General features: G+C 35.6%; 2 protein-coding genes across 2 annotated transcripts in view; both read right to left on the bottom strand.

Moving 5' to 3' along the window:
* The window catches only part of LOC107296551 (deleted in malignant brain tumors 1 protein), a gene marked incomplete at its 3' end in the record, with an annotated part of 51232 nt that extends 42166 nt beyond the window's left edge, over positions 1–9066 (bottom strand). The window contains exons 1-6 of the mRNA XM_029286122.1: positions 8584–9066; positions 7308–7349; positions 5158–5302; positions 3952–4148; positions 2671–2712; positions 461–639 (exon numbers count right to left, since the gene is read on the bottom strand). Coding sequence (XP_029141955.1) covers positions 461–639; positions 2671–2712; positions 3952–4148; positions 5158–5302; positions 7308–7349; positions 8584–8920 — 942 coding nt within the window. The remainder of the gene's footprint in view (positions 1–460; positions 640–2670; positions 2713–3951; positions 4149–5157; positions 5303–7307; positions 7350–8583) is intronic.
* A 39-nt stretch (positions 9067–9105) lies between these two features.
* LOC107296539 (putative DMBT1-like protein) lies at positions 9106–24647 on the bottom strand. Its single transcript, XM_015825874.1, has 10 exons — positions 24638–24647; positions 22628–22663; positions 21695–21842; positions 21362–21543; positions 19064–19102; positions 18080–18100; positions 16511–16531; positions 15335–15391; positions 10574–10642; positions 9106–9170 (listed from the first exon to the last, which is right to left on the bottom strand). Exons 2-10 carry the CDS (start codon positions 22650–22652, stop codon positions 9106–9108), a joined length of 627 nt encoding a protein of 208 aa, XP_015681360.1. The 5' UTR covers positions 22653–22663; positions 24638–24647.
* Between the last annotated feature and the right edge of the window lie 312 nt (positions 24648–24959).

Below are 24959 nucleotides of genomic sequence, written 5' to 3'. Positions count from 1 at the left end.
ATGTTACCCATTACAATCATTTCAGTAGCCACAACCCTGGCTCTTCCACAACTCAGATGATGAAATAGGAAGTCAGTCTCAAAGACATAAGGATATCAATTTTTTTTCTCCTTTCCAAAATTCCCTTTTTTATTTTAATTGTAATATTGGTTCCAGTTAATGTATTTAAAGTTAAGCAGAACTTCTCAAACCCAAGATCTGAAATTAACTTTAAAGTTACATTTTGTATTGTTAGACGCTGTTCCTGCGGCTCTTACACGTCCTCAGGGTGGACGGTTCGGAGAAAAGCCGCCATCGGCGCCGGGATCCAACCGGAAGTCACATTTTGTATTGTTGATAAACATAACATTAGTTCTTTTTAAATCCAAAACCAGAGTAAATTTTCTTATAATAATAGTTAAGACAGGAAGAGCGACAAAGCAGATAATTATTAGTTTTAACAACAACAATTAATTCTCACCCTTATCTCTGTGTTACAACCATAGAATGATATATTAAAGTAAACATAATCGCCTCTGATTTGAGCTGAACATTCTCTATCTGAAGAGTTCAGGTAAACTTGCGATGCATTATAACCGGCTGAATGGAGAAAAGGTATGCTGATCCATGCACTCATGTGTCCATCAGAACACAAAAGCCCTAAATAATAAAACAGAAACGTTAAGCAAAATGCAAATACATCTAATTATTAGTATTATTTTAATTCATGAATCTGCTTTGGGACCAGATCAACTAATTAAGAAATATCTCTTCTACTTAGCCAGCAAAGGAGACTTTCACTTTCCCTGAGGGTAGAAGCATCCAGATAAAATAACACATAGAAAAGTGGGTTTAACAGAAACAATTACAAAATAACTCCATCTTATCCTTTTCAGGAATATGCAGTAAAAGGGAGAGAGAAGTCAATTTGTGTATGTGTTATATTCACAGGTCAGTAATACAAACCACCCAATCATCGATCAATTTTTGGAATACTTAATGTCAGTAAAAGAAGTTGATCAGAAGTACACTCATGGACCTTTGAACTAAAAAAGTAAACTAAAAAAATGGAAGATCACAAGCCTTAAAACAACAAATTGGTTTCAGTGAAACTGTACCTAGAATGTCAAATTCCACTTCTCTCTGGAAGCTAAACAACTCTTTTTATAAATGCTTATGTTCTATATAATCAAAATAATGTTAGATGAGTCCTAACTGAATTCACTTCTTTGTGTATCAGTTTGTACTGTTATGTTCGAATCATAACATAATAGTATTATATAATTCAAGGTTAGTTTTGATTCTTTATTTGACAAAATAGTACGGTGTTGAAGTAGGGATGATAGAAAAGTATTAACACAGTTTCCCATTTACAGCACGAATTTGGAAGGAGTTAGATATCAGGGTCGTATGATCCAACCTCTTCGGTCATAATCTGTTAAACCGCAGACCAGTTATGTACATATATGATTCCAGGACTCTTCAGATTCTTACAAATATATTTTATAACTGAGATCCTAAAAAAGAAAAACTACAATTCTTGCAATTGTAACGCAAACTGGGAAACTGAAAATATAACAAAAGTAAACATCTTCATCAAACTGGTGGTTTAACTGTTCAATTTACAATAGCCGACAGACCTTTTTCTAACATCATAATGACAAGGAGAATATTAAAATGTTTAACTAGCTTTCTTTTTCTTTTTTATTGATTTAGGATTTTGTAAACTTGCCTTCACAAGTTTACATGCAATCAAGAAATTCCATAAATCTGGATCAAGAATCAGAGTGCACACTACGGTCAACTTGACATATACTATGGTATTATAATCTATAGGAACTATGAAAAGGAAATAAATGCAAGATTTCCTGAGGGAAAAATGAAGATTTCAGGGGCTGCTAAGACAGATGTTCAAACTTCTGCACTTCTACATTTCTCATTCTAAATTTCAAAGGTAGACTCTAAAGTAGGAAAAAGGAGTAAGCCTATTATCTAAATTCAGTTTAAAGAGGACTGAAAGATTTACTTAAAATTAGGAAATCAGGAAAGCTCATTTGAAATTAAATATTCATTAAATTATTAAGCAATTATACCAACATTGGTCTTTGAATAGAATTACTTGATTAGGTTAATGCTGAAGTTTATTCAAAATGATATTCATGATTGCTGTACTATCTAATAGTACTATTAAACTTTAATCTGTTGCTTGATTTAGACATATAAATGGTGAAAGCATAATATTTTTAAATCTTTTTAAAAAAATCTTTTTAAATCTTAGGTTTACAATCCCTTGCAGAGTAGAAAATACTTCTTAGTCAAATGACTATGAAATGCAGGATTCTGGCATTTTGAAAACACACTAAATATGACAGTAGTAATTCATGAATGAGTCTTTAAGAGAAAACAAAGAGAAACCTTTATTCTACTATGCCTGCTGCTACTTTGATCCAAATTGAGGGGATGGGGGGGAAATTCATCATCTCTAACCCATATTTTTTACAAAGCAAATAAACATGCTTGATTCATATCATGTAGTGGATTCAAATCCTCCTACCTTCCTGCCACAATACTTGTAGAACATTTGGGGGCTTATTCCTAGATAACTTAGATAACCTGTGATCTCCAGTGACCTGCTTAACTCTTTACAACTCATCAACTAAACAATATCAAAGAAAAAGAATAATATCTTACTCGTAGCTTTAGGAGCAGTAGTTGGTGTAGTAGGTATCGGTTCTGTGAATACAATATAAAACAATTAAACATGATGATAATTACTTTTGTTCAATCTATATACTACTAAAACTCTTGGGTCTGTAATCTTAATTGGGTGAAATTGGAAAGTATAGGGCAACAGTTATTGAACCGAGGTAACTCATATGGGCTAACTTACAGAATGCTAAGGCCCCTGGAGAAGTTGTGGCCACTTCAGCACTACTGCGCCTTCCAACTATACTTCCCAGAATCCCATAGGTTGCATGGCACAGGGGAAGATAGTGTAGCTGTATCCCCACCCTCTTTCCCACCTCCCTCTGGCCTTTGCATCAGTCATCTGGTGGCAAGGCCCAACAGGCAAGTAGTGATTGGCTGCTTTGGAACCAAATCTGAAATCTCTTAGAAGCGATGGGTCAAATGGGGAGAACAAAGGTTGAGTGACCTGAACATATGAGATTGGATTACATATGGTGAGGCTTCTATTGAAATACAATCAGTACAGTTATTGAACAAACGAGTACAACCAAACTGGATTATATCCAGTGGTGGGATTCAAATATGTGAACAACCAGTTCTCTGTGTGGATGCCACTTCTGGATGTCCATTCTGGGCCTGGGCAACAAAAAATTAGCCACCGGTTCTGCCGAACTGGTGCACACTGGCTGAATCCCACCACTGATTATATCAGTGCTGAAAGAGTTGTACTGAATACTTACTTTAAGGTTTACTTTTGAAATTCTAAATGGCTTGAAAGTAATGTCTGCATCCCATTTACCTATTTTTGAACTTCCTCTAAGCATTTCTCTAAGCACTTTGAATATATTATGTGACACAACTAAAGAGAATCTGTTCTATTGTACCACCTCTCTTGTTTGTGAAGATACAACTGTTACACAGCCACTAGTCTAGCTCCATCCTAAAACATTGTTGATTCTCCCAGTCTAAATATTATATGAGTGATAAGGAGTGGTGTTCTGCTCTGTTGGATCTAATGCCATTTCCAATTTATTGTATTATTGTTATATTGTTGTGTTTTTATTTTGTTTCATTTATTTAAATATCATTCAATTTCAGAAAGTTCAAAGACGGTAAAGGTTATTTCATTTATGAAGATAGGCTGCTGAAACAGTGCCATATTCATATGAACCAATGGCCCTACACAGTATAAAACTAAATAGAAGTTTCTTTAAAATAATACTGAATCCCTAACTCACATCATTAACAGGATACAACTTAAATGAATTACATAAATATCCTTACCTGCTGGAACAGAGTAGTAATGAGCAAAGAATCCATTTCCTGAATAATCTGAATCTCTATGCAAAACTATTGTCATTATGTTGGAAGTTGATGAAAAGGTATAGTTGAGATAGGCAGCAGAACAAATTCTTCCAATTGGAGATGAACTATATTGGAGTCCATCATAAATCTCAATACTTTCTTTATCACAGTCCAGGCTGTACAGAAATAGATAAAGATTTGACTCCTTATCATTTATTATGCCATCATTTTTTTTCTTCCATTCGACCACATCTGATTCTCTGTGAGTGCCTGGATAAATCCCTGTTGTTTTCTTGGCAAACCTTGTCAGTGATTTTTTTTTCACTACTTCCTTTCTAGAACTGAGAGAAAATGACTGACCAAAGGTCACCCAGCTGGCTTTGTGCCTAAGGCAGGACTAGAACTCACGGTTTCCCAGTCTTTAGCCTGATGCCTTAACCACTACAAGTAGCCTCAGCTTACAACCATTCGTTTAGCCACCATTCAAAGTTACAATGGCACTGAAAAAAGGAACTTATGATTGGTCCTTGGATTTGCATCTGTTGCAATATTCAGCATCATGTGATCCAAATTTAGGCACTTGGCAACCGGCATGTATTTTTTGACAACTGCAGTGTCCCGCTGGGGTCACGTAATTACCATATTCAATCTTCCCAGCCAGCTTCCAACAAGCAAAGTAAATGGGTGAAGATGGTTTCATTTAATGACCATGTGATTCACTTAATTGCAATGATTTGTTTAACAACTGTGGCAAAAAAAAATTATAAAATTGTTAAGCAAGGCCACTTAACAATGGCCTTGCTTAACAACATACAGTCTGGTCCCAATTGTGATTGTAAAAAAACAAGGACTACCTGTACACCAAATTATGTTAAATCATTTAAAGAAAGAAATAATCATGTAAGCCAAAAAGGAATACTTAAGAGTTTCTTTTAAGGGGCATATTTATTGTAAAATTGTAAAGACATTATTTCAGTGGAAGTATGTTGAATTCAGTTAAGTGTTGAATTGATTGCTTAGTTTTAGTCATCCCAAATGTATATCATGCCTGTTAACCCAGTCTGACTTACTCTTGAATAATAATTGTTGCTGATATACACCAAGAATATATTAGTGGGTTACAAACTCAAAAACACATTTATTAAGTATATAGAAGGAACAAGTTAAAAGAATCTTTCAACTTACCTTATAGAATTGAACTTAATATTGATGCGTTCAAAGGCCCTCACGCGAATTATCCAGACACAGGTCTCATTGATGTGGCTTCCAGAATAATAAGATCCAGAGAAGGATCCATAAGCTTTTGTGAATTGGCCTCCACACTGATTTGCTAGACAACACAAAGCCAAATATTGTGCACATGAAACTTAGTAGATTTTAAAAACTATTTCCCCTGCTACCAATCTCTGTTAATTTCTTTTTGTTATAGGAAATAAGGCCAAGAATTACTTTCCAGGGTGGTGTTTCATAAAAAAAAGTTAAATGTCTGAGAATTTGGAAAAATGCAATAGAGGCAACTTCACCAACATATTATTTTACTTTTAAACTGAATTAATTAGGGAAATCTGTAAGGCAAGGGTAGTGCAATGTTTTATATTTTTTTTAAAAAAGAAATAGCACACAAAGTGATATCCATAAACATATGAAGCAAAGTAGCTGAAAAAAGCCCAATATAGTCAGATTTGGGGAATACTATCGACAACTGTTTTACAATATGCAAAGACATAACTAAATATATATATATTTTGATTATGCACATTTGCCCTACCCTTACTAAACAGGTTTCATACCTATTTTCATCGTAATTTCATTTTGTTTCACAAACTAGGATTTTAGGACAGCATTTGTACTGTTTCTCAAGTTGTTATTCAATTATAAGAGGACTAAAGGATAATAACCGTAATAATAACTGTTTAATTGGGAAGACTTGTAGAGACGGTTGGATACAATTGCCTTCTGTATACATATACATCTTTTTCCTCTCTGCTCTAATTAAGATGATTTTACATAGAACTTTCTGCAGATTCCATTTTTATACTTAGCAATACAAAAGCAGAAAGATGTTCCCAGAAACAAAAAGCAGCATTTGACCATATAAGACTAAGAACTTCTGCTCATAGCTGAAATGAGAAAAAGATGGCTGCAATCCTCCATTTACTGAATTTGGGAAACATGTGGATATTACGTTATGATCGAAGGACCTGTACCCCATTGGATGTGCATGATCATAATGTAATCTCCACGTGCTTCCCAAATTTAGCTAACATTGGATATATTGGATATAAATACTGGAAAAATTGGATATAGATATATTTGAATGAACGTTGGGATGCAGACTTATTACTGATGACTGCAGAAGTATCTTTAGCTTTTGGTAGAAAAAAGCTAAAATGATCAGGTTTCATGGTTTCGATGAAAATTAAGTAGCCAGCCAATAACTTGCATATACAAGTACAGGTAATCCTCGATTTATAACAATTCATTTAGTGACCGTTCAAAGTGATTTATAACCATTTTTCACAGTTACGATCTTTGCAGCTTCCCCATGATCATGTGATCAAAATTCAGATGCTTGACAACTGGTTCATACTTATGACCGTTGCATTGTCCCAAGGTCATGTGATCACCTTTTGCGACCTTCTGACAAGCAAAGTCAATGGGGAAGCCAGATTCACTTAACAAGTGTGGCAAGAAAGTCATAAAATGGGGCAAAAGTCATTTAGCAAATGTCTCACATAACAACAGAAATTTTGGGCTCAGTTGTGGTTGTAAGTCAAAGACTGCCTATAAAAATGAAGTGTGGAGAGCCACAGACATGACAGTGACAGTTACATAAACAAAAACATCCTTTAAGCTTTTGAAACTTTAAAAAGATGAGAAAAAAGGTAATATTGATTTATCCCTAATTCAGTATAATAAGAGAGAGAAGGAGAGACATCCTCGTCAGGCTTTCAAGAATCTGTTAATACAGCGAATAGCACTACAGTCCCAATTGGTTTCTTAATCTGCTTTATCCTATAGGGCTGACATCAGTCTTCAAGGCCTGACTGAGTTTTGCCCTCTTTCATTCCTTCAGATGCTAGCTGAAGAAAGCCATTCTCAGCTTCTTTCTCATGCTTTTGCTATTTCCGGGGCTTAATGGGCAGCTTTCTTTAGGTAAACACTCTGCCTTGTTTCTCCAGCGTCAGTATGTGATTAATTACAATTATTAATGGGAATTGACTGAAATGAATAATTTGTTATTACAAAATGTATAATGTGCAATGTGAATAATGCAGAGAACGTCAAAAGCCATTTCTCTGATTGACAAATGAGGCTCTCAGATGCAGACTTACCAGGGGTTGTCGTTATCACCGGAGGAGCAGGTGTAGAATAACCTGTTAAGAAAACAAAGTTAATCAAGCAATGGAATGAATAAATACAGGGGGACTAATATTGGTGGCAAAAAGAGATCATTATACCTGCTAAATGAAATTAGTCTTATTCATCTGTAAAAATGTATTAGAGTTTACACAACTCCTGCAACCAGGTCATTGATTAAAATATTGATAAATAAAGGGAAGAGAGCTCTGTGGCACTCAAGACCTCCCCTCCAAGCTTGAGTCATCCATGAGTCTTCTTTTGATACAGTCATTTGGCCAACTGTCAAGCTACTTAATAATAGCACTTGGGCATGTATACTGTATCTATTGCGTTCTCACCACAAAACTAATATTTATTTTTTAAAAAGATACAATAGTTTTTCATGAATCGTCTTTGACAAAAGTGTCCTAATTCTCATTCATTATAACAAGCCTAATCCTCACAACCTGTGGCTTAATATTCTGTTTGAGGAACATTATAGATGTCAAACTGGATGTATTTAGCATAATAATAATAATAATAATAATAATAATAATAATAATAACAACAACAACAACAATAAAAATAAAAATAACAATAACAATAACAATAACAACAACAACAACAACAACAACAACAACAACAACAATAATAATAATAATAATAATAATAATAATAATAATAATAATAATAATAATAATAATAATAATAAAGTTGGAAGAGACCTGGGAGGTCATCTACTCCAACCCCCTGCTCAGGCAGGAAACCCTATACCATTTCGGACAAATGGCTGTCCAGTCTCTTCTTAAAAACTTCCAGTGTTGGAGCATTCACCACTTCTGGAGGCAGGTTGTTCCACTGGTTAATTGTTCTAACTGTCAGGAAGTTTCTTCGTAGTTCTAGGTTGCTTCTCTCCTTAATTAGTTTCCATCCGTTGCTTCTTGTCCTTCAGGCGCTTTAGAGAATAGTTTGACTCCTTCTTCTTTGTGGCAGCCCCTGAGATATTGGAACACTGCTATCATGTCCCCCTCGTCCTTCTCTTAATTAAACTAGACATATCCAATTCCAGCAGCCGTTCCTTATATGCTTTAGCCTCCAGTCCCCTAATCATCTTTGTTGCCTAGGAAGTGATTTTTTTCCTTTATTTGAAGATATGTATAACATTTTTGAAAATATCTGTAACATTAAACCTGTTCCATTATAAGGAAAACATGTAAACATATTGCATTTTTAAAAATATTTTCTTATATTTCAGACTACAGAAGATACCTGAGCACTTGACACCAGCATCTTCTCCATGGTTGCAATTATGGAGATACCATCCTTTATGAGTACATTCCTCCAATCTGTCCTCATTCCCTCTACAATTTACATCATCCATAGTTATATTTCCTGAGCCCTGACCAAAGTAAGCTCTTGCATATGCTGTGATAGCGCGTCCACAACCAAGCTGCTTGCACACGACTGTTGCATCCTTTCGATCCCAGGAATCATCACAGACGGTCCCCCACAATCCATTGCGTAAGACTTCAACACGTCCCTCACAGCTGTTTTTACCATTGACCAGTCTTACAGATTCATCTGAGAAAAATGAAACAGAATCCATGCATTTGAATGGGAAACTGGAAATAATGAGGCACCTGAAACTTCAAAGATACAGAGAATTTGTGAAATTTTGCATAGGACAGGGTTAGTTAAGAATCAGTTAACTGATACTTTCATGTTACCAAAGCTCTACTTTTAATTTCTATTCAGATGGTTGCACGGGAAAATGCACATATCTCTTTTTCACTAATTATTTAATTCAATATACATATCTGCCAATCTCACATTTGTCACTCTGGGCAACTCAAAGACTTTAAACAAAAATAAGACCAAATAAAATAAAAATAAAACCACAAAAAAGAGGTATAAAACTATTAACAACCTGATTTAAACCATAAAGAACATAATCACCAGGAGTCTATAATTCATGCTTCACTCTCAACAAACACATTTAGCAGGCTCCAGGTCCAAGGATCATGACAAGTTGAGAGTCTTCTATAAGGCCAATAAGATTGGGGCCAATCTAATCTCTGGGAGGGGGGACAATATTCCAAAGAATGGGCGCCATGCACAGCATGACCAGACCTCATCAAGTGATTACTCCTTAATAGAGGAGACCCAAAACGTGCCTTTTCTGCCAGACCACGTGGTATGGGTAGATGCAACAGAGAAAGATGTTCCCTCAAATATCATGGCCCTGTGCCTATTAAGACTTGATAGGTCATGAACAACTCCTTGAACTGAACCTGGAAGAGGTCTGTCAACCAACAGCATGTGGGCACAACTCTGGGTGAGTCACAAGAATCCATTCTTTTTCCTTTAGTGTAGAAGCAGCAAAAGATATATCTTTGGGGATCTCTTGTCCTGTTCTTATTTCAGANCTAACGCTGAAGGGGTAAAATAGACAGAGACAAACCATTTAACCTGTTCCATATTATATTTATGTGGACATTTCTAACAGTATTTCTATACTAGTATTTGTAGAATTAATACTAGCCCATAACCATCTTAAATTACCATAAAGTTCATTTTCTTTATTGATATATCTTCATATTTGTGACTGAAATATGATTTTGTACTTATATACATATAAACTTTCCTTTCAATGTTATACTTTGGGGAAGGAAAATTTCACTAATTATATACACACATACTATGTTTGTGTGTATGTATATGTGTATGTGTATGTATGTGTAATATATGTGTGTGTGTATATATATGTATCTGTATATGTGCATGTGTGTATTCAAAATTAAATAAGGAAGGTTCACGACAAGTATATAATTCTCTGTCTTGAAGAAGCTTTGGTACATCTATTGTAATATATTGTTTTGTATTTGAATTTTATTTGAACAAAAATTGAATAAAATAGTTTATGATTATTTTATGATTATTATTTGATAATACTTTAGTGCTAAAAAAGTATGGGAAGATACAAAATGTCTGTTGTCAGGTATAACTTTAGTTATCTATTTTATTGAATTCTGACATTGATTCATAGAATATTGTTAATCTTCTCTCATTTGATTCAGAATTGCCTCTCTAGGTGGCTTATAGCCCCCCCCCCTCCACAGGCTCCCTACATGTTTCTTCCATTGATCCTTAACACATGAAATGCAATAAGTGATGTGAATATAAAAATCAATTACTGGACTACATTTTTGATCACTCATGAATGCATGGTTATAGAAAATAAAAGTATGAAATTTCTTACCAGGGACCACTTCTGGTGTGGTTGCTGTGGTAGTTGTTTTGATACCAGGTTGCGTTGGAGTAGGTGGAGCTAAAAAAATGGGTCAGAACATATTTTGAGATAATAACAATGAAGCCAGGCATGAAATAAAGTGTATAAAGTAAGGGAACTACCTTACTCCCCAGCATGACACTGTTGATGATATCTTTAGTAGTAAAGTGGTTATATATGTCCACTTACTAAAGAAGGATTTTGCACACTAGACATTTACAATGTTTATAATATGAAACAGCCTCTGTCATGACTTAATGAAGTCTTTTTTCCTCAGTGATGTATCCTCAAACAACAATGGCTACAGTAGTCTATTTATTTATTTATTTATTAATTATTTAAATTTATATACTGCCCTATCTCCCTTACGGGACTCAGGGCGGTGAACAGGCGATAATAAAAATCACAATAAATATTGAATAAAAAGCCTGCTCTAAAATACCCCATATAAAAGCCCCTACCAAAACACAATCAGAACTACGCCACGCCGGCCGCATGGAATAGATGGGTTTTCAAGGCTCAGCGAAAGAGGCGCAGGTCCGCAGTTGTACGTATGTCAGGGGTAGGTCATTCCAGAGGGCAGGAGCTGCCACAGAGAAGGCTCTCCCCCTGGGGGTCGCCAGCCAGCATTGACTGGCCGACGGCACCCTAAGGAGGCCCTCTCTGTGGGAGCGGACTGGTCGAAGGGAGGTATTTGGTAGGAGACGGTCTTGCAAATACCTAGGTCCATTGCCATGGAGCGCTTTAAAGGTTGTTACTAACACCTTGAAGCGCACCCGGAAGGCCACAGGCAGCCAGTGCAGCTCGCGCAGGAGAGGTGTTACATGGGAGTATCTAGAGGCCCCCAAAATCCCCCGCGCGGCCGCATTCTGAACTAGCTGGAGCCTCCAGGTGCACCTCAAGGNGGATTGTTTATATCTAAAAGAAGCATAGAGTGGAGGAATATAATTTAAGTTTTTAGTAAATTTGCTTTTTTTTTTTTTCTTTTATATTTTACCTACTCATGTAGAATAATATACTTTGTGGAGTTAGAGATATTAATATTTTTTTACTTATATTTGAATATTATCCTGGGATTAGGTTTGGGAAGTCCGGGGGGGTGGGGGGTGGGTTTTCTTACAGTATTGTGTAATATTTGTGATGTTTTTTTCTATGATGAAAAATAATAAAAAAATTTATATTGAAAAAAAAAAAAAAAAAAAAAAAAAAAAAAAAAAAAAAAAAAAAAAAAAAAAAAAAAAAAAAAAGCCGCTGAGAGGTCTAACAGGACCAGAATAGAGGAACAGCCTCTATCCTAAGCCCTCCAGAGATCATCAACCAACGCGACCAATGCCGTTTCCGTGCTGTGCCCAGGCCGGAAGCCGGACTGGTGCAAGTCTAGATAGACAGTTTCTTCCAGGTGCTGAGGGAGCTGTCGTGCCACCACACTCTCGACAACCTTCGCAAGAAAGCGAAGGTTGGAGACAGGACGGTAGCCAAAACAGCCGGGTCCAGGGAGGGCTTCTTGAGGAGGGGCCTCACCACCGCCTCTTTCAGGGCGGCCAGCAAGAACCCCTCACTCAAAGAAGCGTTGACGATTCCCTGGAGCCAGCCTCGTGTAACCTCCCGGGAGGCCAGTACCAGCCAGGAGGGACACGGGTCCAGTAGACATTTGGTGGTGTTCAGCCGTCCCAGCATCCTGTCCATGTCCTCAGGAGTCACAGGATCAAACTCTTCCCAAAAAGTGGACTCAAGACCTGCCTCCATTGGCCCGTCTGAACTAGTTCAATCGGAGGCTAACCCGGCCCGGATCTGATCGATTTTGTCATGCAGGTAACACCCAAATTCCTCTGCCCGACCCTGCAAAGGGGCGTCCCGAACCCTCTGATGAAGGAGGGAGCAGGACACCCTAAACAGGGCAGCAGATCAGTTACCTGCAGACGCGATAAGAGCGGAGAAATAGTTTCGTTTCGCTGCTCTTATGACCACTAGGTAAGTCCTTAAATGGGACTTTACCAGTGTCCGGTCGGATTCGGAGCAGGTGGTGCGTTAATAGCCATAGCCTTGGAGCCAATAGTTTCACTGAACTTCTATATGTAGAAAGATCAACACTGAAAAAGCTATTTTTTTAAAAAAATAATCCAATTGGAAGTTATGATACCCATCATTGATGCATAATAGTTGATTAGAAAGTTTCAATTTTGGAATGGAAAAAAAAGAAGTTGGTTATTCATTAAGACGTTATTCATTAAGACTCTTCAATAAGACCTGTTCATAAAGAAAATAAATTTAAATATCAGTCCTATTGATTTATTTTTCATATTATTCTTCTATTTATCCAGTCATATGTTTCAGTATATAATGAACAAAAACTAGAATAACTGTCTCTTTATCAGATTTAGAATCATTTTCATCATCTATTTACAGTCAGAAACCAGATCTCTCTATTTACAGCTAAGGTATATCTATTTTAATGTACCCTTTTCTAGGTCCATATAATACTCTTAATTTATTGGACAAACATGAATAAGATAATTTATGATTATCTTATGATTATGATTTGAGAATACAGTAGTGCCGAAAAAGTATTAGATGATGCAAAATATGGATGCTGTCAGATATAACTTTAGTCATTTGTTTCAGAACCTCCTGAAATGGCCGACTGACCAGTCTGGTGAGGTTTCCTCTGGACCAAGACTTCTTCAACTACTAATGAGGGAACCATGTTCCCTTAATTTATATGACTCTCATAGGTTAGGGATACTCCTAGAATCACCCCACAAGATCCTCCATACAAGTCTGCAGGAAGTATCAGGAGCTGTGCTTTGAAGCAGCTGGTGACACCTTCAGATGGAGGGAGGCAGGGCTGCAATCACTTTGCTGTTGAAAAGCAGCCATTTTGGAATTTATTTTTAAACAGACAATAAGTTGTGCATTTTACTTCTTAATCAGTTTGTAGGATTATTATCTTTATTAAGCTAAAAGACGTTCTTTGCAGTCAAAGCCTTTTATAGCTTTTTTAAGTTCTGCACTATTTTTTGAGACTTTCTTACTGGTAAACAAGGAAGGGGGCTGCTAGAGGCAAGTTAAAAGAAGGAAGAATGGAGTACTTTTTAAAAAAAAACAACAAAAAAACTTTGACGGAAAACATAAGAGTATAAAAATATTTGGTTTTATTTTATTATTTTTATGTAATCTGTACCTTTGGATTGTTTAGTTGTGGGTGGCTGAAGTTTTTCAATTTGTATGAATTCTGATTGGCCAGGAAGCATTAAAATTGATGTATAAAAAAATTACTCCTTGCCCACAAGAGGGAGCTAAGAGCATGAAAAAATATGGACTGTATCAGATTTCCAGAGACTGCTCCAGAAATATTTAAATAAAATAATTCACTTTATAGATCAATTATGTTCTAACAACGTTATAAAAGCAAGAGGAACAAACTACTCAAATAATTGGGGAAAAGATGAGTAATTCAGAAATGCTATTATATAAAGAAAGTTACCAAATCATTGAAGCAATTTCTCAAGTACCTGACAATGCAAAGGATATAACTACAATTTTTGGAATATAAATCTGGTACTAATTTCTGTTATGATGATCGTTTAAATACATGTCTTCCAGCGTAATTGAAAGAAGAGTTCCAAGTAAATCTACAATTCTCAAAAAACAACTATGGAACTTTGTCTTCATGGATACTATCAAGGTTGAGAATCCCTTGAGAAAAAGAGAAGTTTATAATTGCTTGACAGTTATTCCAGAGAAGAAATAATTTTATTCTATGAGGACAAGCTTGAGAGAATGACTTAAATTGAATGAGCTAATTGGAATTAGGATGAATTTTTACTAGTCTGTTATATCTAATCGAAAGAAAGTTCTAATGTATGGATTTGTGTCTATAAAGTGGCTTTGAAAATGGGATTTTTCTGTCTTTCACTAATGCTTGAGTAATTCCTAAAGTTTATAAAATATTATTAAAAGTGAATTTGAAAGTATGTATGTTAAGAAGAAGTTTTTTTAAAAAATGTACTAGAATTCATTGACTTTAGAAATATTTTTAAAGAAAAGTTTACAGTTTTAAAATGAATGTAAAAAAAGGGTTGTCCCTTTAAGGTTAAATAATTTGAAAGAGTATAGTTAAGAGTATAGTTAATATAAATGATAACAGTTTATTAAAATTAATAAATGAAAATAGAAATATATATTACTTCCCACAACAAGGAAAAAAGTAAAGGTGGTTAAATTGACTGCTTTATTCAAAGAAAAGAACACATCTAATTTTGTTTCTACTTGGAAACTGCTTCTGGATTTTGTGCTTGAGATGGAAAAAATAAAACTTTGATTTTGGGTTTTGTTAATTAGATAGTTGTGTTGTTATATGGCAAGTGTATATTAAAGTATAAAAGCAAAAGTTGAGGTTGTAATGTTATTATTTCTACTGAGCTAAAAAGATGCTTTTTTCTGTTTCCCTTTCACGTCCTCTATTTTCCTGTTATTTTTATTTTCTTTTATATTCTGATAAACTAACAAAATTGGAATTAAAGTTATTTATTTCACAGATTTCTGATGCTGATTTTCTAGTGAATATTTCTCTCTTTTGATACTTTTACTAAATCCCCAGATGTTCCTTCCACTGATCCTGGTCACATGAAATGCAATAAGTGATGTAAATATAACAATCAATTACTGGGCTACATTTTTGATCACTCATTAGGGCATGGTTGTAGAATATAAAAGTGTGAATTTTCTTACCAGAGGTCACTTTTGGTCTGATTGTTTTGATATCAGGTTGAGCTGGAGTAGGTGGAGCTAAAAAATACACAAAAAGAGTCAGAACATATTTGTGGGATAACAGTGAAGCCAGGCAAGAAATGAATACACTAAGTGAAATCTACCTGACTCCCCAACATGACACTACAGGGATACAGAATATAGAATAGAACAGAGCTGGAAGGGACCTTGGAGGTCTTCTAGTCCAGCCCCCTACTCAAGCAGGAGTACTGATACCATTTCAGACAAGGGACTGTCTAGTCTCTTCTTAAAAACCTCCAGTGATGGAACACCCACGATTTCTGAAGGCAAGCTATTCCACTGGTTAATTATCCTCACTGTTAGGAAGTTTCTCCTTAATTTCTTTAATTGATTCTCTCTTTGATCAATTTCCAACCATTGTTTCTTGTCCTGCCCTCTAGTGTTTTGGAGAATAATTTGACCCTCTCTTCTTTGTGACAGCCCCTCAAATACTGGAACACTGCTATCATGTCACCTCTGTTTCTTCTTTTCTTTAGACTAGCCAAACCGAAGTCCTGCAGTCATTCTTCATGTGTTTTAGGTCTTTGATCATCTTAGTTGCTCTTCTCTGAACTTTTTCAAAAGTCTCAACATCTTTTTTGTAGTATGGTGACCAAAATTGATTGCAGTATTCCAGGTGTGGTCTTACTAGGATTTATAAAGGTACTAATACTTCACATGATCTTGATTCTATGCCACTGTTTATACAACCCAGGATTGATTGTATTAGCTTTTTTGGTGGCGGATGGATACTGCTTGCTCATATTCAAGTATCTTTTGTAGTAATCTGCTTATACATGATCACTTAGTTACTAAGGAAGGATCTTTGCATACTAGAGATTTAAATGTTTATAATACGAAACAACCACTGTCATGACTCAATGAAGTCTTTTTTCCTCAATGATCTATCCTCTTATCAGTGATGGCTAGATTAGTCTTTGAGATGACAGCCACAGGTATGGAGCCAATACTTTCCCTGAACTTCTAGATGTAGAAAGGCTAATGTTAATTAAGCTAATTATTATTATTATTTTTAAAAAAGAAATCCAGTTGGAAGTTATGAAACCTATCACTGATGCATGTAAGTTTATTAGAAAGTTTCAGGTTTGGAATGGAAAAAAGAAGTTGGCTGCTCACCAAAAGTTGTTTCCATCAAACCTGTTCATAAAGAAAGGATATTTAAATGACACTGTGTTGATTTTATCACTATTCCATTTATCCAGTCATATATTTCAGTGAATAATTTATAAAAACTAGAATAACTGTCTCTTTATTAGATTTAGAATTATCGTCATCATCTATTTACAGTCAGAAATCAGCTCTCTGTAGATAATACATATAACTACAGAGAACACCAAAAAGGTAATAAACAAATCCTATTTTTTTTCTGATCGAATTAACTGTTTCTATACATACACAATATATCCACACACACGTGCACATACTTTTAAAGCCTGTTTTTAAGGGGGAACCTAAATTATTAATTCCTAAAAAGCAATGGCTAGGGGGAAAATCTACCTTTCTAGAAATTTCTGGAGACAAGTGTGCTCCCATAGAGAGCTTTCTCCTGTTCTGACCTACTCATGGAATTTGACAATCAGTAATTAGCCAATTATCAAATAGCCAATCACCAAGTCATTTAGAATGGGCAGCATATGAGACACGTGTGGCTTCCAAAAGGAAGAGGCATATTCAATATTTCATGTATTTATGTCTTTCTTAACACGCATGGAAAAACAAAGTTTCCCATGTGCTCCCAGAGATTGAGATAGTTGTTGGGAAGGTGCTGTGAATAATTTTCTATAGAATCAATATCATTAAAAAGAAGGGGAAAGAGGTGTGCTCAGGTCATTTGGAAGATCAGTATTAAAGATCTGCTTCATTTCTAATGACCAAATAAGATCAAATATTGCAGTGAGCAAGTACAGGATGTAAGGTTAGGTAATGCCCTTCCTCCAGGATGACTGAAAATTATCCAAAAGGGTCATGTGGGTTATAGATTTCTTATTTATGATTAATTAGGACCAGGATTTAAAACAGCAGAACCTTATGCATACTATGAGACGAACAGCTTCAGATTCTAGACATAGAATTACTCTGTAGAGTAATTATATTTTCTTAGCTATCAGAAGATGATCTGCTTTGGTATAAAGAGAAGTAGAAAATGAGAAATGAGCGTGCCACACATTTGCCACTTGGTTGCTTCCAGGAAAATGCCAAACCAACGAGGGATATCTTCACATAGAAGCAAGGTTTGATGCCCTTCCAGATCCACCCATGCATTCACATAACAAGAGAACCAAATGCAATTCATATCCAGCAAACAATAAAGAAAAGTAAAATGAATGTTAACTCAGCCTTCCATCCTACAAGATTGTAAAATGAGGACCCAGATTGTTGAGGGCAATATGCAAATAATGCTGACTTTTCTAAACCTCCCAGAGATGCTGTAAAACACTATAGGGCGGTATATAAGTCTAAGTACTATTGTTATTGTTAAGAAAAAAAATACTTTTTCACTACTGAATATTGAATTAATATTCTGTGGTTTAATATCCAACTAACTGTTTCTGATTTTGAGGAAAGGAATACTCTAGGATTTCTTCTATGAGGGTGTTTTTTAATCAGTAATTTAAATCACTCACACAGAGTAGCTGACCAGAAAAAGTTGGCTTTAAGACATGAAAAGGGGGTTATGGAACTTACCACTTGTTTCTTCAGGATGAGCTGTTCAGAAAATAAAATTAAATAAAATTATATGTAAATGATATTACTCGTATTAATTGTCGATACTATTATAACCTGTCATTAAAATCTGGTGTGATTACAACTAAAATGTGATAGTGAACTGAATTTTCTCAAAGCCATCATGAGGGTCAGTGTAAAGGCAGAATGGAAGGAAGAAGAGAAGAATAAAATAACAAAGGCAGTAATATGGTCACTTACATTCCCCAGTTTAGAACATTCCCACCAAATAATACACAACACTTTCCATATGTGATTTTGTTTTGGGATTGGAATAATGAAAAATGATTGATCCTGAAATAGACACCTGAGCACATATACCTGCACAGTAAATGCTTGGCAGTTAAAACTTATTTACACCTCAGAGTAAAATGGGAGACTTTCCTAACATGGATTTCTCCAAATGAAATGGGACTGAAGTTCCCAGAAACAAGATAAACTATTTATAGCATTTAGAGTTTGGTAATATTGTTGAAATCTCTGGACTAAGCTTGAATGTCTATCTTATTTTAATGTAACCCTCTTGAATTGTATAAATTGTTCTTAATTCCTGAGCAAAGAGTAAACATGACAATTTATGATCCATTGCACAGGTAGCCTGGATTTGGCATTTTTAACCACCTTTCAAGTCCTTTCCAAGGACCTGGGATAGGCAGATGTGGATGTTTGATTGTGTTGCATATATTGTTGCAGGATGTATGTTGTTCCAAGTAAAGCTGCTTTTTTGCAATTGACTGATGATGAATTTGTCAGTGCTGATGGTGTTCAAATGGTGTTCCAGTTGTTTTGGGATTGCATCTATTACTATTGGTACTACCTTTGCTTTCTTTTGCCATAGTAGTTCTATTATTATTTAGTTGATTATTTAGTTTAGTTTACTTATTATTTGCAAACAATAATTTTTTAAACCTCTTGGAAAACTATAGATTGAGAGTACAAACTTACTTGTGAGTTCAACTCTTGGCAATGGAGTTGTGAAAGCCGCTGATAAGAAAAAAAATCTATTAATCTTTGCCCAATATCTTTAGTTAACAGTTATGAATTATTTGTAAAAAAGATAATAAAGATGAGATACAAATAAGTAAATAAATCTCAGTGGTTTTCTCTGCTTTTCTACTGTTTTTCCTACCAATAACCCTAGAAGCTTCTTCCCATTCATTGTCTTCTCAGTTCTAAACCTTAGGTACTTTAAGTTATCTGGGCTTTAGCATGCTGGCTGAGGAATTCTGGGGGTTGATGTCCAGACATCTTAAAGTTGTCAAGGTGAAAAACACAGCTCGAAAGGACAGAACGATTGTACTGATTAAAATAATTTCAAAATGACCACAATTGTCATAGATAGATTGTGAAAACATTCCTGTCCATTTGAAACAAGAACTTTATAAGGCTAAAAAGAAACAAAGGAAGCCACTTTCAGTTTAAAGATTTATAAGATTCCTTTGATGAGACACACATGCGATTCTACATAATGAAGGTAATCTTGATGAAGGTAAAAATAATAATTTTTAAACAATACATAAATAGAAACAAAACAAAACAAAAACCCTTCAAATGTAGACTGCATGAACCACTAGGTCTTTTTCTGCCATCAGTTTTCTATGTTTCTATGGCTGATTGCAGCATATCTGCAGATTGAGATTGTATCATGGGCAGTCTCACAAAATGATTATTGGGTAGCCATTTATAAAACTTTGTCATGGAGAATTTAGCCAGAAAGCAAACTAGGGGAGGATCTCCTTGTCATTGCTGTGGCCCACCAGAATACATCTTACAATCCTACAGCTTCAGGTCACACTGAATTGTAATTATGTTTTGCTTGTTTTAAGGACTAATGAGCCCAAGAATTCTTCTCAGAAATAACAGTAATATTGGATTTTGGATGCTTTGCTTTGTGTGCAAAGTATTTGAAAAAGGCCCAGTGCTAATATAAAATTAGACTGAACCAAATGCAGAAAGATGTCTCTGTCTAAGTGTGCATCTACAGGAACATGCAACATTTCCTCTGGATTCACCAATAATTTGGTGATTTGGCATGAACCTTTGGGCTGAGACAACTGGAAACATTTTTCAGAGCAGCTGTGTGAACTTTGTAAGCAGTCCATTTATTTTAACAATCTGAGCAATAACATAATATTGTTAGTGTTGAAGCCATCTTACAATATACATCTAGTAAATGTGTGGCATAGCCTCCTATGGGAAAGTCATTTCCTGTGCACCATCTTCAACTGAAGAAGACCAAGGAGGTTATATATGTCCAGACGTTCACAATGGAATGGATTAAGAGCTCTGGAACTGAAGGAGGCTCCGGGCTGTGGCTTGCACATTCTTGCTCTAGAAAGTTCAACAAGTCTACTCTTCCTTGCCAAAATGTGAGAGTTGAGAAAGGACTATAGAAGAAGCCAGAATATTCTCTTGTTGCTTGCACACTTCCCTCTCTTACGGTCCCCAGAGGTGGCAAAGTCCTGAGTACATGCTATCAAAGGAGGAAGGAGTATTGCTAAAAAGCTCGTTCCCAAATCCCCTTCTAGTCCTAACTAGAAGGAAGCAAAAATAGAAAAAAAATGCTCTATATTTGAAAAGCATTCTGTATGACATAAATTCTGGCAACACCTTTGACTATTTATACAGTTCTGAAAAATGGGCAGCCTTCCCAAACTAAGATAGGGTGAGTTTATATCTTTATGTAATTTCTTTCCATGGAACTTAATTCTGGACTGGTGCTTATCTCAAAGGGATAACAAATCTAAATCTGAAATCACAACTCAGAATTCTGATTTCTGAGATTAGCAGAGAAAGACATCTATGGTGAAGTAAAATGTCAGCAAAAATATCCCATGGTAGGAAAAACACAGCAACAAGTATCAGAATAACAGAATAATGGACTTGGAAGGGACCATGGAGATTTTCTAGTCCAACCCACTACTCAGGCAGGAAACCCTATACCATTTCAGACAAATAGTTGTCCAATCTTTTCTTAAAACCTCCAGTGTTGGAGCATCCACAACTTCTGGAGGCAAGTCATTCAATTGATTAATCATTTTTACTGTCAGGAAATTTCTCCTTAGTTCTAGGTTGGTTCTCTCCTTCATTAGTTTTCATCCACTGCTTCTTGTCCTGCCTTCAGGTGCTTTGGAGAATAGCTTGATTCCCTCTTCTTTGTGGCAACACCTGAGATATTGGAACACTGCTATCATGTCACCCCTCATCCCTCTTTTCATTAAACAGAATAAGCAGCATGCTTACCTCCTACATCATAAAATGCAATGAAGCCTTGACCTTCTGTATTGGAATGTCTGTATACTACCAAGGTCATCATGCCCGAATAAGAGTATAGTGTTGTTTCTCCTTCGCATATTTTCTTAAGTAGAGTTGACCTATCTGGTTCTCCATTATAGACAGCAATATATTCAGTAGCACAATCTAAGCTGAATAAGAAAAAGGAGACAAAAATAATCATGGACCAGACAACAGAACATCATTGGAGAAAAACACTCTTGGTTCCCCTTTCATGCAAAAAGGCCAATGAAATGATAGGAACTAAAATGACTGAGTGATATTTGAAAAGAAAATGCTTACTTTATGTAATTAAGCATTAGTCTCATTGGATAGTGCTCAGGGGAGTTAATTGTCCAGACACACTTTAGATTTCTATTTTCTCCAAGATAATATGGGCCAAAAAATGAGCCGTGGGCATCTGAAAACATCCCGCCACATCCAGCTTCAGCTATCAAACAAAAACAGTAAAATGTCATATTTCATAACATATTAAATTACATAATATCTATTGTACAACTCTATAAATTTTATTGTGAAAATTTATACTTTAGCTTAATTTAAGAATTGTGAATTTAATATTAATTGATTATTACTTTGATTTCTGTATATATTTAATGAAATATACCATATCTAATATCTCTTAGCAAAAATATAACTACCGGCTGCGCTATTATCTGAAGCTGCTCCTATAAGCACAATGGGTTTTTTTTTAATTTCATTTTTCTTTTCTTTTTTTAAAATTTTATTGTTTCTTATGCCTTACAATCTTGGTCGTTTTGGTCTCATGATAATCAGCACAAGCAGAAAGTTGACATAGACCAAAATATAATACAATGAAATCATTAGGGCACAGCTATAAGAAGTAAAAGTGCGCCTTTTCCTGTTTTATTTTCTGTGAAGACCGAGCATTAGGCATCATTATATTCATCAAAGATCTTGCACGTCTTATAATATTGCCTACATTAGCTGCATTTGACTTGCCTGTCTTGAAATTCATGCTATTGGCAACTCAGTAAAAGACTGGTGAAATAAAAATGTCTGGAAGCAAGAAAATTCGAGGCATTCTGCAATAGGTACTTTTAACAAATTAAAAATTTGCAAATGAAGCTCACATACACCTTGTGGATAGTTGCATGTCAGTTGCTTGCGGAGACATTTTGTTTCTTTTATTCTATAAGGCTGGCATAGCCAAAACTAATTTTATGGATTATGTTATGTAGCTGTTCTACTTACCTGTTGCTGAAAGTTCACTTGGCATGACAGTTATTCCTTTAAAAAGAAGATGAAAAAGATAAAGATGAATTGTTTTGCCATAACCTCAAATGTGGTGGAAATTGTGTCTTGGAATAGTTTGGTCATATTATGGTATTTGTGTATTTGTGTGTGTGTATGTACCTGACCTTTAGGGAGTAAACTATTAGAAGGGCAGCATAAATTTCTCTTCACTAAAATTGTCCCTGCTAGTCAATCATCAGCAAAACACTAAAAGCTTTGAAGACTTGCACAAATACATCTGTGGTAGAATCCAGGAAACTCTGCTCACAGACACATTCACTTTAGTAACATCTAGATCAGACTGTTGTAATGCATTCTACATGTGGTTGCCCTTGAAAAGTATCTGGAAGCTTCAACTGGTAGCATGGGTGGTTATGTGTGCTCCCAGAACAGCACATGTCACCCCTGTGCTCCATGAGCTGGATTGTTGCCAGTTTTCTTCCGGGACCACTTCAAGGTGCTGGTTTTAAAGTACTTCGTGTCTTAGTACGGTTATCTAAGGTTATCTCCCCAACTACATCTGCTCATTCCATTAGATCTGGAAGAAAGGGCATGCTTCGGATCCTGTCTATTAGGGACTTAAATCTGGCAGATTCTAGGAGATGGGCCTTTTTGGCCATGGAGCATGTTAATGAAACATTTCCCCCCTGAAGTGAAGTTAGCTCCATCCCCCCTTTTTTTCCACAACTCCCTCAAGACCTGGCTTTGTTATCAGGCCTAAGGTCCCAGGGGACCAGGGATATCTTAAGATTGCTCTAGTATTTTGATTAATTTACTCTCTCATGAATGAAGGAAAGTGTACGTGTCTTAGGATTGATCACTGGGACCAGAGGTTTAGTCTTCTGAGATTTTGGACTCATGCTGGAGCCCATCCTCAGGGGACGTCTCTCTAACAGAATGTGGTGTGAGAGAAGTTCCCTCAGGACGGGCTCCACACGAATCCAAAAGCTTAAAAGGTAAAACCTCTGGTCCCACTGATTGACCAGATCTTCAATCTAATCTCTCCTCTACTGTTTGTATTTTTAGGAATAATTGTTTTAATCTAAAATAAATTAATAAAATAAATAAATTTGAAGTGGCATCTTTGTAACTCACGGGGGAAAAAAATCACATTATTCATCCCCCATGCATTGTTACTCAGATGTTTGGTTTGTGATTAATTATGTTTATGGAAGAAAATAAGATAAGAATTTTAATCTGCAGCCATTGGTTACTTGGGAGAATTAGAATAGACAGAATATATTTTCCTCACCCTTTAAATTTTTAACTCCTTGCCTACCTTTATTTTATTTAATGGATAAGCCTTCTGTTAAATGATGATCAAGCTCAACACTTCCTGATGGCAAACACAATCAAGCTATCTTTACTATTCTCCTGAAAATTTCAGGTGGTAAAAAATATGTACTTAAGAAGGTAAGAAATATGTACTTAAGAAATATATATGATCAACCCAGGCAGGAGAGAAGTGAGAGTACAGGTTCTGTGTGCCAAGTCTAGTAAAGGAAATGATGGATTAGGATGTGTGTTGCTGATTCCATAACTGACAACAAATGCAGAGGAAATATTATTGAATCTTCCTTTCCCCCCCTTCCTTCATCTAAACTGAAATATTCCTTCTGTAACTCACATAACCAGCAATTGATCTTGAAATCTTTTTAGCCTGGGTTACAAGCTCATGAATTTGATGTATTTAGAAAGTAGAAGGCAGGAGGAAAAGAACTGAATGTTTGAATTTTGTAATCTGCTTAATATGAAACAATTGTTTTCCCATTTATGTTGGCAGCATCTGAATGAAAGTAATTCATTCCCAACCCTTTAACCTGGTCATATTTCTCAATGCTAAGAGGAAAAAATGAAGTGTGTATATTTTGCAATGTCCTTTCTTCTGTACCTACTTCAGAAGGTTCATATCTTTAAAGAAAAATTGTGGCATTGAATCAATTTCATTAGTAGAAGAACAATACTTACCAGATACTGTAGATGCTGCTGGGAAAAAAAATAAAATTTATTTAATATGAACAAACACATTGCTACATTTTTGGAGATCCTGTCCTACTACTGTAAACCTATCATTTTTGTCATCCAACCACAGCTTCCCTTTATGCGCTTTATTTAGCTATTTATTCTTCTTAATTGTATGCAGCCAGAATCTAAAGTGAGCATCTGTAGTGATGCACGTATAATCTGAAAAAAATATTAATGGGATTCTAAGCGATACTTATAAATACTGAGACATAAATATCGGGTATTCTTATTCACTTGTGTACTGTAAGTCAATCACTTGATCGCA

This window comes from Protobothrops mucrosquamatus, unplaced genomic scaffold, assembly GCF_001527695.2.
Source record: "Protobothrops mucrosquamatus isolate PMUCROS unplaced genomic scaffold, P.Mucros_1.0 scaffold_203, whole genome shotgun sequence".
NCBI lineage: Eukaryota > Metazoa > Chordata > Lepidosauria > Squamata > Viperidae > Protobothrops > Protobothrops mucrosquamatus.
Note: the sequence above shows the minus strand (reverse complement) of the source record. Positions and strands in the feature narration are given on the sequence as shown.